This window comes from Lepidochelys kempii, chromosome 6 (genome assembly GCF_965140265.1).
Source record: "Lepidochelys kempii isolate rLepKem1 chromosome 6, rLepKem1.hap2, whole genome shotgun sequence".
NCBI classification, from domain to species: domain Eukaryota; kingdom Metazoa; phylum Chordata; order Testudines; family Cheloniidae; genus Lepidochelys; species Lepidochelys kempii.
In genome coordinates, this window is record NC_133261.1 from 118,863,351 (window position 1) to 118,879,318 (window position 15,968).

The window sequence follows — 15,968 nt, forward strand, 5'->3', positions numbered from 1 at the left end:
TCCTGTCACCATTGTACTCTAATGCAGGTGGAGCCTTAGAGCCCATCTGCATCACAAAAAAACCCTGTGTGGGGCTGAACCCCTTCAAATCAGTTTTTGGTTTCTACCATGAGATATAATATGACTTTTGCCTGCTCCACATTAACAAGTTGAAGTGTTTTCAGCCCATGCTAGTAAAAATGGGTTCAGCTAACATACTTTTTGAATAGTTCAGATGATGCCTTAGAGAAAAAAAGGGAAGGGGAAAGGTAAATCACTTGCAACGTTACTGCTACCTATGGAGGATGGGGTTCACATAAAACAGACTCTTAGAGATGTTCCATGAGTTCGTACTCTGGCCAATAAACAACTCCTCTCTCCATTACCCAAATTAGGATCATGTTGGGTTTACAAAAATTAGCCAGAAGACCATGTCCTCTTGTGAACATGAAGAATCACCATGCTCCGCTGCTAGGTGCCTTTCTTAAGTGCTCTCTCACTTGCGGCATGAGTACTCAAGGAGGAAAAGAGGATCGAGTCCTTTACATATGGCAATCATTTTACCTACCACCAGAGTATAGCCACCTCAGCTGTAAACACAGCAACTCTTTAACAGTGCATAACAATTAGGGCAGGAAGTGAAGGATATTTTATCCCAGGAGAAACTACAAGGGGATATTTGTTTTTTAGGTAGGCAGAATGTAGTTACTACCCAAAGGGGAACTTGGCCAGGACACCGGTGGTCACACCCCTACTTTTGCAAGATGTACCAGAGGCTCTAATGAACACACATAGTTTTGACTTGGGTTTAAAAAGTCTCTTTTAAGGGACAGCTGAGGGTGGTTCACTGCTGACTCAGAGGGAAGCATGTAACACATTAAACCATATCAACACATTCACAAACATCATAGGTAAGGCTACGTTTTAGTCACAGGTATTTTTAGTAAAAGTCATGGACAGGTCACAGGCAGTAAACAAAAATTCATGGCCTGTGAACTGTCCATGACTTTTACTATATTCCCCGAACTAAAACTTGGGCGGAAGGCCCTGGGTGCTCTGGGGGGGGCGGTCCACGGGCAGTGGTGACCCCCGCTGGTGCTGGGAGGGGGGGCCAGGTGGCGGTGCATGGCCCAGGACTCCCACTGGTACTGAGGAAAGGGTTGGCGGGGCTGGCAGGCTCCCTACCCGGCTCCACGTGTCCCTGCAGCTCCTAGGGGGAAGGATGGCCAGGGGGGCTCTGCACGCTGCTCCCGCCACAAGCGCTGGCTCCACAGCTCTCATTGGCCAGAAACTGCAGCCAATGGGAGCTGTGGGGGCAGCACCTGTGAGCGCAGGCAGAGCCCCCTGGCCCCTCCGCCTAGAAGCGGGAGGTACATGCCAGTGGGACCTGGGGAGCCCCCCACCCTGAGCTAAGCGCCTCCCCGCACCCCAACCCCCTGCCTCTAGCCCTGAGTCCTGTCCCACACACCCAAATTGCTGTTGTTGGCCCAGGGGCTGCCCGGCTTGGCCAGCCCGAGCCAGCACCGGACACTGCAGAAGTCACAGAGCTCACGGAATCCATGACAGACACACAGCCTTAATAATAGGCATAGAAATAAACGGCCATACGCTCATCATTTCAATGAAAATCTATGTGCCGGGGAGCCATCTGAATAAATGTATCCACAAGTACTTGGCTGCAGCTGGGTCACAGAGCTCCTTCAGCCCCGGGGCTGCAGCGGGGCTGGAGGAGTTCTGTGCCCCAGCTAACTATTGGGGGTTGGGGATGCCCCTGCTTGTCCCCCCTTTGTGCATGCCCCTGGTAAGAACTAAGGAGAAAAATCTGGTTTTTTTTTACCTTTTTTCTGCTTCTCCTGTTTCCAGCGAAAGTAATGCTTTTGATATGATAGAATTAAAAATCTGCTGATTTATGGAAATCTCCGCTTGCAGCATCTGCAAACATTGCAAAAATAAGAACAATATTAGTTCAGTAACTGACGGGCATTTAAAAACAAACTTTACAATGGGCTTGACTACACACAGAATTATTCTGGTATAGCTATTCTTGAACAGCTCCATATTTAGTGAATAAGGAGCAGAATCTGGCCCACATGCCCTAAGGAGTACAAGTTTTACATAAAGTAGTAAATGTTTAGTATAATGTTTGTGGAATTAGATGCACAACTACTAATTATAAAAAAGTCTGGGTGACATCCTGTCTCTGTGTCTCTAACTTGCAATGCATGTCATTTAGTATTTGCAGACACAATTTTTGTGATTTATTTCAGCTGGGACAAGAAGCATCCACTCAGCCTTGCCCCAATTTAATGTTCAAGGTGTAATGTATTATTGACACTTCGAGTGGATTCCATTTATATATTGCACAGAATGCTGTTGTTCTATAATACCACCCACAGTATCTCTTTGCAAAGATATGGTTTTCAAGATTTTTTTTTAAAACCCAGTTTAAATCTTCAGCATTATTACCTCATATATTCTCTGTTGTTCCTGAAGCTTTTCAAATCTGCCAGCAATATTCACTTTTAAAGCCTCTTTCATTTTTTCTAGAAATTGTACCCAGTTTTCACATTTCTGAAGAAACTTCTTTTCATCCGATGGAATTCCCTCAAATTCACTGTTTAAAGAAATAATACAGGAACTAGTCTATTGCTGTATATTTTCCAGTTATGATTGTTTATGCTCTAACGGACTGGTAGCACCACGGGCCCTAATCAAGATAAGGTCCCATTTTGCTAGTCTCTGCACAAAACACATGCTAACATATGTCCCTTTGTGCTCCAAATAATTTAAAATATTTAAAAAACCAACAATCTGATGGAATATTTTTAAATTAGTTTAAAATGGAGGAATTATTGTTGACAAGCCTCTTGGAAATCTGGGGACCAGCTTTTGGAAAATATTTTAATCTGCTTTTAATTTTCCTCATGCATACTGAAACAGTTGGGGGAATTTTTTGACCTGCAATGCTCCAGGGCTGTTGCTGTCTTCTGAGCCCACTGTCGATTCATGCTCTGTAGTTTCTTCACAGTGAAATCACTGAGTGGTAGCCTAAAGCTCACTTCATTCAGATTCTCAATGTCAGGGGACACTGCAGTGAGCTCCAACATGTGGCTCTGCAAATAATGGAACAAAATAACTGACAGAAACATCACCTTTTTCCCATGTCTAGAAAATATAAGTCTTTTTTGTGATGTTTGACAACACAATGTAAACAATGCCTTTTGTTCAGGTTAAAAGGGTCATGGATGAAAAAGATGAATTTCAAGAAGCATAGTTAGTTAATATTGGGCTATATCATCCCTTCATGTACTATTCCACTAGAGAGGACTGAAAACAAGAGTTTTCGCTTTCAGTTTCCTTTGCACAATTATTGGGGGAAAAGTCAGACACACCCTCCGAATCCTCATTCATGGAAGTAGTAAAGGGTTACGCACAGTGTATTTTGTAGTATCTATAAATAGCAGGGCTTAAATTTCATAGAGAAGTTTGAGGAGAAGGAATTGTGCCAACCCCAGATCCAGCAGGTTTCTCTCTTCTCTTTTACAATTCTGCCTGAAATCCATGTTCTGATTCCTTTTTAAAAATAACTCATTATGTTTTATGTTGCTCTGGCGATTCAATTATTCTGATGCAAGGCTCTTCAGGTAAAGTATTCCATTGCATTTCTGATTTCCTTAGAAATTTTTTAATGACAAAGAACCATCTTCTGCTAGCAATTAAAATGACCAAAGCTGCTGCTATGCTTGTGAAGAAAGAAAGCTGGCCTTTTCCATCATGACATTGGACATACATCATTTGCTAAGATGAAGTTTAAAACATTTTACGTAATACAAAACTTCAGGTTTATAGATAATTTATTTGGAATAGTTTTATGTATATTTGTCAAGATTTTTTTTTGAAATTACATATTCATTGTCAATAGTGGCATAATCATCACAATGAAGTCACTAAAATTTAAATACCTGGCGTCTCAGTACATATTAAATTAGTTTAATGGCCAGTTCAGTTCTCTAAGGGCCCAATCCAAAGCTCACTAATTGTCCATTTAGTCAGACTTCATGGAAGAGTCAAGAACTTGGCCTCATTATAGGCAGGGATATTAGCACTGCATATTACTAGAATTACCAGATGCTTTCCATCATAAGACCCTGTATTCAGTTGCTTACAACTTTCCCAGACTTTAAACCTTTTGGCTGGAATTCTCCATATAGGTTGTCTGGCTGACGCTGATTTTTTTCTGAGAAACTTTCAGCCACAACGGTCCAGCCATTTCCGAGAACGAGGCTAGAGAAATATATATTTTGCCCATGTTAAGAATTCGGTGACCTTTTCTTCGAACAGTTCTAGTAACTCTATGCCTTGGAGAAAGGATTAGAAATTTTGCAAGGAGATGGCCTCTGTGCCAGGGATGTGCCTTTTGCCATCCCCATGAAAATCTAGCCAAATAATATGCTATTGCAAAATCAGTGCATGTACTCATAGACTTCTTCAATGGTAGCAGTTAAAATCTCTGAAGAGACTGTCTTCAGTGAGCATGCTCAAGCCTCTCACAGCTCCTAGTGCTCATACCATCCCCACAGGGCAACAGAGCACACTCCCTCCCCTCAGAGCTCCTCCATGTGACCAGACTGAGCATGTGCCATCCCTACAGAACAACTGAACATGCTCCAGCAACAAAGCCAGACTTTCCCTGTAATGCCTGCTTTTAGCTGCTCTGGGACAGGTTGAGGCCAGGCACCAGAACTGATGGCAGGGAGCCCATCTCTTCTGTGCTCTCAGTGACATCCCCCACCCCCCCGTGCTCCCCTGGAAGCCATCTGATTCAGATGCAGGGGTGACAAAACTTGGCGTGGGGGAAAGGAAGGAAGTAGACTGGGAAAGTGTCTGATGAGAGTGGGACTGGAGGGAGTGGGATGCAAAGTTAGGACAGGGAGCCAGAGGGAAAACTGGGACTGGAAGTTGGAAGGGGGCTGGGGAAGAAAAGAAACAAACCAGATGAGGAGCAGGAGAAGGGAACTGGGACTGGCTGAGCAGGACGACTTGGAGGATTTGAGGAGTGGGAGAGATGGGGAGATTGGGACTTGGACAGCAAGCCCAGACAGAGAGACTAGGACTGGGTAGGCCCGGAGAATGGGACTGGGACAAAGGGGTCAGGGGTGGGGAAGAGACAGAACATGACTGGGTTGGAGATGGTGGGGAAGAAGAAGTCAGACTCGGAAGGAAGGAGAAGAAAATTCTATGCCCAGTAGAGCATACTTCCCTCCAGAGCCTGGAATAGAACCCAGGATTCCTGAATGCCACCATTTCTCTGCTGTCAGTGAACCCCCCTAGTCAAGTGTCCTATCCCTCTCTAGCACTGGCCCACGTGGAGGATGAAAACTTAGTGCAGCTATCAATTACTCAGCTCAAGTGGCAGAGGTTTTTGCAGTGGATCTAAAGGTTCCAGTCCTGCTGATGACCTCATGTTGGTGTCACTATGATGGAATTTCTGGTTTTTCAGTTTGCTTTTTAAAAAAACCTCAGAAATTACACACCAACATGTTATGTTAACATTATTAAAGTGGCAACGTCAAGCACTCAAAAGTTAGGAAATCACAGAATTGAGGTTGCCTGTGCCACCTTAATTTGGGCCCTTGTGCATATGCACTGTGATACAGTCTTAAATTACTATTTTTTTCAAGACGACCCCTACCTCATTCCCTGCACAGGATGGACCTGCTCTGAATATTATCCATCAGGCTAATTTAGTAAAGGAAATTGTTGTCTGTAGGACCCCTGCTTTTTTGTTGCAGAAGTTGGAGGTGTGTAGTGAATGAGGCAGGGGACTCCAGGAAGAGAAAAGAGGGTCTCATTGTTAAGGCAGTTGAATGGACAACTGGATTCCACCCCTGCTTCTGCCACAGAGTTCTGCACTAAATGGGCCAGGGACCTTGTGGGGAAAAAATAGTATGTGATCAGGAAATCCAAGACTGTATCATAATGGATATGCATGTAGGGGCCAAATTAAAGTTGCACAGGCAACCTCAATCCTGGCATTTCCTAACTTCTGAGCGCTTGATTTTGCCACCTTAATAATGTTCTCTTAACACATTTTTTGTGCATGTAACATTTATGATAATTAAGCTACAGGAAGTACCTATAATGCTGCATGAATAAGTATCCTACAGACTCTCTTACATATGCATAATTTATATCCTTATAGTGATAAGAGCTGGATGTACCATGAGCAATTCTGAGTCTTCTTCTTTTCCCTGGAGATACAGCTTATCCAAAACTTCTATAGGTGTCTTAATTCGAGCTTCCACTGTGCCCAGACAATTATTGAAATCCTCCAGTTGTAAAAGGTTGAACTAGGATGAGAGAATATTTTTGTTATAATCAGCTTTAATACATATATTCAATATGGACAAAAGAGTAATAAACAGCATCCTTATGAAAACAAACAGCTGCTAGATTAGAGTAACTGGTGTATTTGTAGTTAATATTTATGTCTATATTTAAACCATGCTTATTTATATTCTTTTTCTAGATTTTATCTTTGGAATATGTCCTTGCATTTTTAGAGTAAATATTTAGACTTGATTTCTTGTTATTGGCTTCACAGTTCTAGAAATTAATGGCCGTTTTTCCACAGCGCAATGAGTTTCTTTCATTGTGAAAGAACAAGGAAAGTGAAATGGAAATGAAGAAAACACTTCATTACATCTAAGGGCACCACTGTCCCCTGTCAGGGTGAGAACTAACTCACTGGGGAGGAGAGATGGTCTTATGGTTAAAGCACTGTAGTGGAACTTGGGAAGCCTGGGCTTATCAGCTCTGCTTAAGACTTATAGAAGGTGGTAAACTCTGCAAGTTTTGACTTACGGCATTTCTTCCCAATTTTTCCACTGAGGAGAAGTAGGATTTAACCCAACATACACACATGTGGCAAGGAGCTGAGCCTCCAAATCCTGTGAATTGTGGGAGATCCACATGGATCTAGGAGAAACAGGGCAACAATGCTGTGCAGAGACCTGCTACCAGGGACTCCATGATTTAGGGTGAAATTATGGAGCCACAGCACAGCTACTCAGATGGCAGGAAGTCTATGAAAATGGTTCTGCTCCCTTATCAGCCACATAGAGAGTTTGGTCCCATTTGCTCCTATAGATAAGGCTGTGAGTGTTACTTGGGCTCTAGTAGCTCCCAACTGGCTCCATCTGAGGGGAAGAAACACAGGACTGGGTCTGGGATCCCACAGTTTTTTTGAGGGAGGAGGTTAGGGTGACTGGGGGACTCTTCACTTCCCTCCCCATTTCCAGGGTTGAGGGAACTGTGCCAGGAAGGGGTCTGGTGTCACCCTCTCTGCCTGAGAGCTCTCAAATTACAGATGTGTAAAGAATGAATGACAAGAACGACAAAGGAAATCACTTGTGGTAAGACCACAAAATTACACAAGGGAAAACGACTACACAACTAGAAGTGAAATAAAACTATATTACACTATAGGTAAAGCTTACACATGATATCAAGAATCAGAGACATCATCCCCAGGAAACCACCTGAGTTTCCAAGCATTGGACTGGGATGATGGATGGAGACATTAAGATCTATCCATATTACAAATTAACAGGCCTGCTTACAAGTGTGTGACAGAACAGGGTGTGTGTGGAAGGGGAAAACAATTGAAACTGAGTGAATGCAGCACAGCAAGCACACGATGAACCCACCTGTTTCCCCAAGACTTTATTTCTCTTTCGTAACTCAGCTGATGCTATCATTTCACTGAGTTCTAATTCGAATTGAACGTCAGTCCAGGAACGACATGATTTTGTTGAAGAATAAAACTGTATTGAGAGCAAATTTACTATATAAAGAAGTACCTCAAATTCATCTGATTTCATCTGCAACATCTTTTCCAAATAAGCTATCCTTTGGAGAGGATGCACCTTCTCTGCAAGAACTGCATGTGTGGCTGCATTAACCTGTTGTGCTATCTGGTCTGTCAACTCAGAAACCTGGAGAAAGCTTCCTTTTACGGTTTGAAGGCCTTGTTGCAGTATCTAAAATGAAAGATCAAAAAAATAAATCAGATCTGCGTTCCTGTGTCTCTTTTATTGCTATAACTAAACTCCTTTGGTTGATCTGCATTGGAAGCCAAATTCAGCCATAGACTAAGCGAGTGGCTTTCATTGACTTTAATGGGAGTGGCAAGCACTTACTCCAGGGCTGAATCTGATAAGTCTATTAACAATGTTGGGTGGGACGAAACCATAGATGTTACTGAAGGTCGGCCTTCCAGTTACCCAGAGATTTAGGCTGATTTTTTTAAAGGTGCTGAAGAGAATTAGGCATCCAACTCCCAAAGAGCTCTCTTTAGCTCCTTTAAAAATTCCCAGACTTAGTATCTGGATTCAAAGTTCAGTGGGATAACATTGCCCAGTAAAAACAGCGAGGAGTCCTTGTGGTGCCTTAGAGACTAACAAATTTATTTGGGCATAAGCTTTTGTGGGCTAGAACCCACTTCATCAGATGCATGGAGTGGAAAATACAGTAGCAGGTATATATATACACACACACGGTACATGAAAAGATTTCAGGCACTGGGTTACTAATGTTATGAGGGAGATTAGCGAGAGAAATTGGAAAGAATAACCATCCTCTCTAGAATGGCTTTATACAGTGATGATAATATCCTGCTAACAACTATGCTGAACACCTTTGCCAGCACTTTGGAACTATTTTGATTGATTGAGAGCTTTTTTCCCCCTCCAGCAACAATACTATAAATTTCAGTTCTAAATGTTATGAACAGCTGTGGGAGTAGCTGGCACTTCTACAACCAGTATACTGCTTGTAGTTCCTTTTATCTGGAGAGGGATTTACAGAATATCAGCCTGGAATGTGTAATTCTCTGCCACGTTCACTTGATACTAAACATGAAAATCCCCGAGTTTTTTTTCCACACGTTTCAGTGGGCAATGAGTAAAGAAATGTTTCTTCTGATTAACTGTAAAAGTAAGGACAGACTTCCCTGAAAGGTCAAATGTGCTTCTGGCTTATTGACCCTGTCTTTGGCATGGATCAGACTGTAAGCACTTCAGTTATTTATAAAGTTCAAAATACATAATAAAAGTCAGTCATTTTCGGTTCAGTGATTGCTACAAAATAGCCAGATGCTCAGGTTCCCTATGTTACCTTCATAGAGTATGGCCACTGCAAGGGGATGGAAATCTGGCAAAAACTGCCAGTCAGGGATTCCTCTTACATTTGGGAATGACTGGAGGGGATTAAGCAAGAGTAGCTGGCTCTACGCCAGTTGCTCCTGGCACCCCACCTCTGGCACAGGGAGACATGTCCAGAGCAAACTGCACCCTGGCGGTGCTCCCTAGGGGACCACTGCAGACAATATAGTTTAGAGAAGCCTTGTTGCTGCTCTAACTAAACTGGTCACGGGCTGCCCACAGAAACTGGAGCATGCAAGAGACGAGGTCAGGTCACCATCCCCTTCCCTTCTTTGCATGCTGTGCTTGGCCTGACCTGAGGACCTGGCCCAATGTAGTTAAAGAAAATAAAAAAGGATGGATTACCAAAGAGAAGTCAGGCCCTGGTTCCCATTGTCAGGATTTTTAAATAAGTCCGGCCTTGCATAAGGCAGTGAGAGCACTTTTAGGTACCTTCACATCCTGTATCTTCTGCTTCAGGACTTCCTCCATGTTGTCTTCAGGTAAGTGAGCTCCCAAGAGCTGATGACACTGCTCTTCATGTTGTTCTAACCTCAATGCTGTCTCAGTGTATAACCCATCATACGACTCCCAAAGCAATAACAAAGCTTGTGCTGTCTGTAGCTCATCAGTGACTTCTTCATTTGCCAGAGTCCATCTGCAATATACAAGAACATAACACAGGTTATTGATTTATGTTTTGCCCTTAAACTTGAGGACGTGCACAGACCAGACTCTGATCTCTTTTGAAGATTCTCAGTAGAATTTCTCTGGATTTACACCAGGGCATCTGAGATCAGAGTCTTGCCATCAGTAATGTCCATACTGTATTGCATGTTTACTGTGTTGCTCCTTTTTCTGTTTGTTTTTTGGTCTATCACCCAGACCCACAATAAAACAATATGTTAAAGTCGACTGGCCCTAGTTCACCAAGATATTTAAGCACATGCCTAACTTTAAACATGTGAGTATTCACAATGAAATCAATTAAAACATTCACATGCCTAAAGTTACGCACATGCTCAGTACCTTGCAGAAGCAGGGGGCTTTATTACCAACATCTATTTTGTGGTTTTTCTTAGGTGTACCTTGCATGTGCCTCCTTGCATTTATGTTCAATAATCTCTGCAAATGAGGAACAACAATATTTCTTGAGGTTAGCAGCAGAAGCCTGGAGCTTGGCCCAGCTTTCTTCACTCTTCTCTGCTTTGTCTTGAAGAGACTGTGAAAAATGAGTCACAACAATTAGATGTGGAGACGAATGAGCCACAGTTCATTGAGCTAAAATGTAGTTTTCTTTAGAGACTAGGAGATGTAGAGTAGTGATACTGTAACAACATTTATGGCAAAGACAAGTTTTGTGAAAGAAAGAAATAATAATGTAACAATAATATACTTGCTGCTACAAATTAAAGAACTGAAGACTAAATTGTGGCCCAACCAGTAATACATCATTTCAGAAGCATCTCTTCAGACAGGTAATGGTCCAGTGGGACTCCCCGTGTGAATAAGTGCTACTCAAAGCAAGAAAGTGTTGAAGAATTAGGCCTTTGACTGGCAAATATGGAAAAATAACTGGTTTGAAATTCTGTATTAAATATCAATAGAAAAATATCAATTGACTTTTTAAAGAAGTTTCACTTATTTAGTTCAAACTATTCATTCTAAATTGGAATTCGTTTTTCCTTTGGTGTTACTTGTTCTTAGTCCAACCAAAGAGCAGACGTACTTTGAAATTCTTATTTTAGATCGGAAATAATAAAGAAAGGTTAAATATCAATAACTAGAGTCCTCTGAATACATGAGGCTTGATTCCCTGTTGCCCTGCACCTTGTTTATTCATTGTAAAGAGAGCACAGAGCAAGCACAAAACAGTACGATTCTGATTTGTTCATACTTTGCACCTGGTCTGCACTAGTGTGAACGACTACATGAGGTATAGGGCAACGAAGAATTAGGCCTTGTCTACACACAATCTTGCATTTGTTTAATTAATCTGGTGGATACCTGAAAGTGGTTTATTTCAATTTAGTTTACACTAGTTCCTAACTTAAGATAAATCCAAAAAAGCCTGATTTAAACTGAAATAAGAGCATCTACACAGCTTTTGGCACTGGTTTAACTAAACTGGTTTACGTTCAGACCTTTAGTTAAACTGGTGCAACTCTGCTACTAGAACAGCCCCTGGGCCCATTGTCTCTGCAGACAGAAAGAATGCCACTGACTCCCATGGGCTTTGGGTTAGGTCCATCGTGAAGCTCTAAAGAATCAGTTTCCTGAGGGGAAACTTTCTGGTTTTTTAATTAATCTTCGCCCACATTTGCACTAATACATCTACATTGTCTTTGGTAGATTTACCTGCAGAGTCTTCACCTGGCCTTTCAAAGCTTCCAGCGATATTACAGAAGGTTTGCATTGTTCTAGGCAGTACAAAGAGCTTATTATCATCAGGTTAACTTCTTCATAGGCTTCGTCATAAATTATCCATTGCTGTAATATTGACTGCATTGAGGTTTTTAACTGTGCTACCTGTAAACAAACAATCACTGCTGAGAAAAAGGATTGCTCCTGCTTAACATTTACTTACAAAATGTGTTAATGAAGCTATTTCTTGGGTAATTTTGAAATAAAAATGGACTTCAGTACTTCAGCTCAACGCATGCTGGATGACAATCCACAAAAATTTCACAAATGAAGTAACGGGTTAAGTTTGAAATACAAATTTAACTGGATACCAAGGCAATGCTGGTTTGGCAGCCACCACTCCAGAACCCCAGGCTAGGTGAAAATGTGCAGAAACAACGCACAGCTGTTATTCTTTGCTGCCAATATCAGGACGCCCGCTAACAGATAAAGTACTGTGGCTCCTGAAGGCCTTAATCTCCTTAGGAAATAGACAATTTGAGATGGAAATTTAGTTCCAGTTTAGTCAAAATGGAACAGAAATTGTTTGGGGTAATTCAAGCTTCTAATAAAATACCATAGTGTTCTAGAGAGCGACATTCTCTTGTATGCCATTGTGCTATAACAATGCAGATGAAACAGAACCACAGCCTTGTATTCCCATTCAACAACTGCTGGAGGAACTTCAGGACTCACTAGATACAAGAGCCATGCAATGAATGAGGTGGCAAACTTTCCTCTTTTTCCCTACCCCTTTTCATTATTACAATTACTTTTATCATAGTAGGACTGATAAGGTTTTCCTTTGTCACAGTCTTTGTGACGTTGCCACAAGAATGAAATCATAGACCTATTCCAGTTGTTACAGGTTGTTCTTATTTTTCTATAGTACCCACCCCCTCATGGGCAGGTTCTCACCTTGCAAAACGTAGGGCTAGATTCTGACTCTGACTACACACCTATACAAGAAAATATGGAGGAGACAGAACTCCCCACCCTTTTGCCCACTATATCGGCTACCTGTATCTTAGGTCCAGGTGTGCAGGAGTAAGCACAGCCACTTATTCCTTATCTGGACCAAGTGGGCAGGATAGGTCCAGGTTGGGAATAGGTGGACTTTTGGCTCAATCCCATTACTCGTTGGCTAGTGTACCTGAGGCAGTGTGCAGAGGTAGGAATAATTTACTGTTGGTACCAGTGAGCAGCAAATTATTGGCACCAGAGAGCAAAGGGGACGCAGGGAGGAATTGTGCCTCTGAGCAGGGTTGGAGTCACAGTCCTACCTGAGACTGTCCCAGCAGTGGTGCAATTAGTGCACCACCCCTTGCTGAGGACCGTGAAGTCGCAATCTAGCCCCTAATTAGGCCAGCCTGCTAGAAGGGACGAAGCAGTATATAAATAGAACCTCAGGGTTACGAACACCAGAGCTACAAACTGACCAGTCAACCACGCACCTCATTGGGTATGGGAAGTATGCAATCAAGCAGCAGCAGAGACCAAAAAACAAAAACAAAAACAAAAAAAAAACCCAATAAAAAAAGCAAATACTGTCGAGCACTGTGTTAAATGATGTAAACTACTAAAAAAATAAAGGAAAAGCAGCATTTTTCTTCTGCATAGTAAGGTTTCAAAGCTGGTTTAAGTCTATGTTCAGTTGTAAACTTTTGAAAGAACCACCCTAACCCTTGGTTCAGTTATGAACATGTCAGAGTTATAAACAACCTTCATTTCTGAAGTGTTCACAACTCTGAGGTTCTACTGTATGTTACATACAGAAAAACCCAACATTTAAAGAACATTAGAGTTGCAAAGTTAAGCAATTAAACGTTAGGAAATGTCAAAATTAAGGTTGCTTATGGCAGCTGGGAGTAGCAATTGCACAGAAAGCCTTGCTCAGCCCCTGTAGCTCTTGGCAGGAGTATGTTCAGTACAGATGGAAGTGTCAGAGAATTTCACTGCTAAACTCTAATAAGTCTCTACTGAGCACATTTGAATGGAGATTTTTCAAATTCTTCTAACTGGGTCAAATTAGAGCTTTCATTGGTCCAGCAAAGGAAAAAAAAAAAAAAGGGCCTTTCTCTGGCACCATGGTGACTTCCCATTGCTGAATTTCAAATCCCTGTTCCAAAACATTGGTGTACCAGAGCTTCTCAACAGAACAGTTGGAAGAATGTTTTTAACATGAACAAAACAATGTATTTTCTCTAATCTCATTCTGAGAAACAGCTGAACCATTTCTGCTGAAGCTTAAAAAATATTTTAAAAAATCAGCCTGAAGCAGACACCTGATGTGGAAAATTTCAGTCAAAATGGTTAAAATTTGGCTAAGTTACCTACTGGAAAGCATTGAGCAACCTTAACTTTATCTGCATTACTTATAGTATTATATATTATATGATGGATTGTAAACATAAAGCTGTATTTATCATACACATATGACATTGCTGGGGTTAATTGGCCTAAGAATAAGTTATGGAGAGCCATTGAGGAGGGAAAGGGAATCCACAGGAACGTGAGTGGAGCAACTGGGAACTATAAGGGATCTGCTTAGAATTAAAAAAAGCAGTGGGAGTGGAGGAGGGAGAACCCAGTGCTGTGAAGATGGAAAAGGATTTGCTTGGAACAGAGAGTCTCCATCAGGACTCTAGCAGAGAGCAGGAACACATAGGAATAGTAAGGGACCAAGTGGATCCAGTTAGGAAGTTTGAAGTTTTCAACCAAAGCCTTTAAGCTACCAGAAAAATGTAGATACTTTTTTAAAAAATTGGTAAAAGGGGGTAATTTTTTTCTTATTTGACTCCAAAGCAGGTTGATCTTTTTTCTTTTTTCCAAACTTGACATACAGGTTCTCCTTTGGCATGAGAATAAGCATGATAGTTTTTTGGCCAAAAGGAGAGTTCTTGCCAAAGCTATATGGAGCAAAAAGAAGTAGAAAAAACAGTTACCTACCTTTGTAACTGTTGTTCTTCGAGATGTGTTGCTCATGTCCATTCCATTCTAGGTGCGCGTGTGCCCACATGCACAGTCGTCTGAGATTTTTGCCTTAGCGGTACCTGTAGGCTGCCCGTTTGGGAGGGACCCGCCACTGCTTCGTCCGGAGATGACGATGACGAGTGCACCGACGGGGCCTTCTCCAGGGATGGCTCCTTAGGTCCTGGAGTCCGATGCGCTGCTCCCCACATCAGATTTGATACTGTTTTCAGACTCCGGTGCTGGCGGTGCTGGGGGCGGTTTGTCCGATGCAGCCCAGGAGGACTGGTGGGAATACAGGCTTGGCATTATGGGCACGCCCCACGGGTTCCAGTATGGCCACTGAGCAGGCCACTGTCCCTGCTGCTATGCCATCGCTGCAGGCGCTGTGCCACCTTCGTGGGTCAGCGGCGAATCACCCCTCCTTGGCGAGGGGCTGAACTCCCAGTCCGAATCTGACCATTGTTCTTCCAGCAATCAGGACAGAGTCATCGAGGCCTCAGTCTGCCAACTGACCTTAGTCGGCGACTGGTGAGATGAGGGCAAGGAGCGCTGTCTGCTTGATGAGCGGAACTTGGGGGGATGGAGACTGGTGCCGCGACCGGGATCAATCCCGGCCTGGTGGGGACTGACATCTGGGAGACCCTCTTGGTAACTGTGACTTGTGCCATGGCAATCTTTGACAGGAAACTGGCCGGTACTGGTGGTACGGGGACTGGTGTCTTGACTCTGGTGTCCCATGTCTTGTAGGGGGAAAGCGCGGTGTCAGGAACCTGGGCCTTCTGACTGGAGACGGGGAATGGGGTGCCAGGACCCTAGGCTGTGGAGATGGGCATCTACGCCTGCAGTCCAGGGACAGAGGGTGCTCCACTGACCTGTGGGGCAGTCCCATGACCGGCTTGCCTTTAGGTGTTGGGGCCTTAGCCAAGGCTGGTGCCTGGTGCAGCGTCTGTGGTGCTGGTCAGCCGGCTTGTTCTTTAGCCACCTGGGCTGCTCCAGGCAATGAGGGCCTGAGAAGCCAGGGTCCCCTGCTGCTCCTGGGAGTTGGAGGTGTATCCCTGGCCGGGCTGAGGAGTCTGACCTCAGCAGTATCCCCGTGAAGCCTCGGGGCGGGCACATGGCCTGCCACTGTTCCTTTGCCTGAGGCCCCTTTCCATTCCGGTGCCAGGGGCTCCTCTTCTTTTGTCGCTTCTTTGGCACTGGTGAGGGGGAGCAGTGCAGGCGGCACCTGGTGCCAGCAGTGTGCGCCACACCGATGTCGAGGTGCTGGGCGTGGGATCGAGTGGGAGGGCTCTGACACAGGACGAAGTGCAGCCTCCAGGAGGAGAGTCCTCAAGCAGATATCTCGCTCCTTCTGGGTTCTAGGGCGAAAGTTCTTACAGATTCTGGACTCGTCCTTCAGACAACTGTCGT

General features: G+C 43.4%; 1 protein-coding gene across 4 annotated transcripts in view; it reads right to left on the reverse strand.

Annotated features, from left to right (window-relative positions):
* The window catches only part of SYNE2 (spectrin repeat containing nuclear envelope protein 2), a 275,952-nt gene that overhangs the window by 63,622 nt on the left and 196,362 nt on the right, over positions 1 to 15,968 (reverse strand). For all 4 annotated transcript variants that reach the window (XM_073349867.1, XM_073349868.1, XM_073349866.1 and 1 more), the window contains 8 exons: positions 11,541 to 11,711; positions 10,271 to 10,404; positions 9,636 to 9,840; positions 7,842 to 8,021; positions 6,201 to 6,329; positions 2,938 to 3,092; positions 2,446 to 2,593; positions 1,817 to 1,911 (listed from right to left, as the gene is read on the reverse strand). In XM_073349867.1, coding sequence (XP_073205968.1) covers positions 1,817 to 1,911; positions 2,446 to 2,593; positions 2,938 to 3,092; positions 6,201 to 6,329; positions 7,842 to 8,021; positions 9,636 to 9,840; positions 10,271 to 10,404; positions 11,541 to 11,711 — 1,217 coding nt within the window. The remainder of the gene's footprint in view (positions 1 to 1,816; positions 1,912 to 2,445; positions 2,594 to 2,937; positions 3,093 to 6,200; positions 6,330 to 7,841; positions 8,022 to 9,635; positions 9,841 to 10,270; positions 10,405 to 11,540; positions 11,712 to 15,968) is intronic.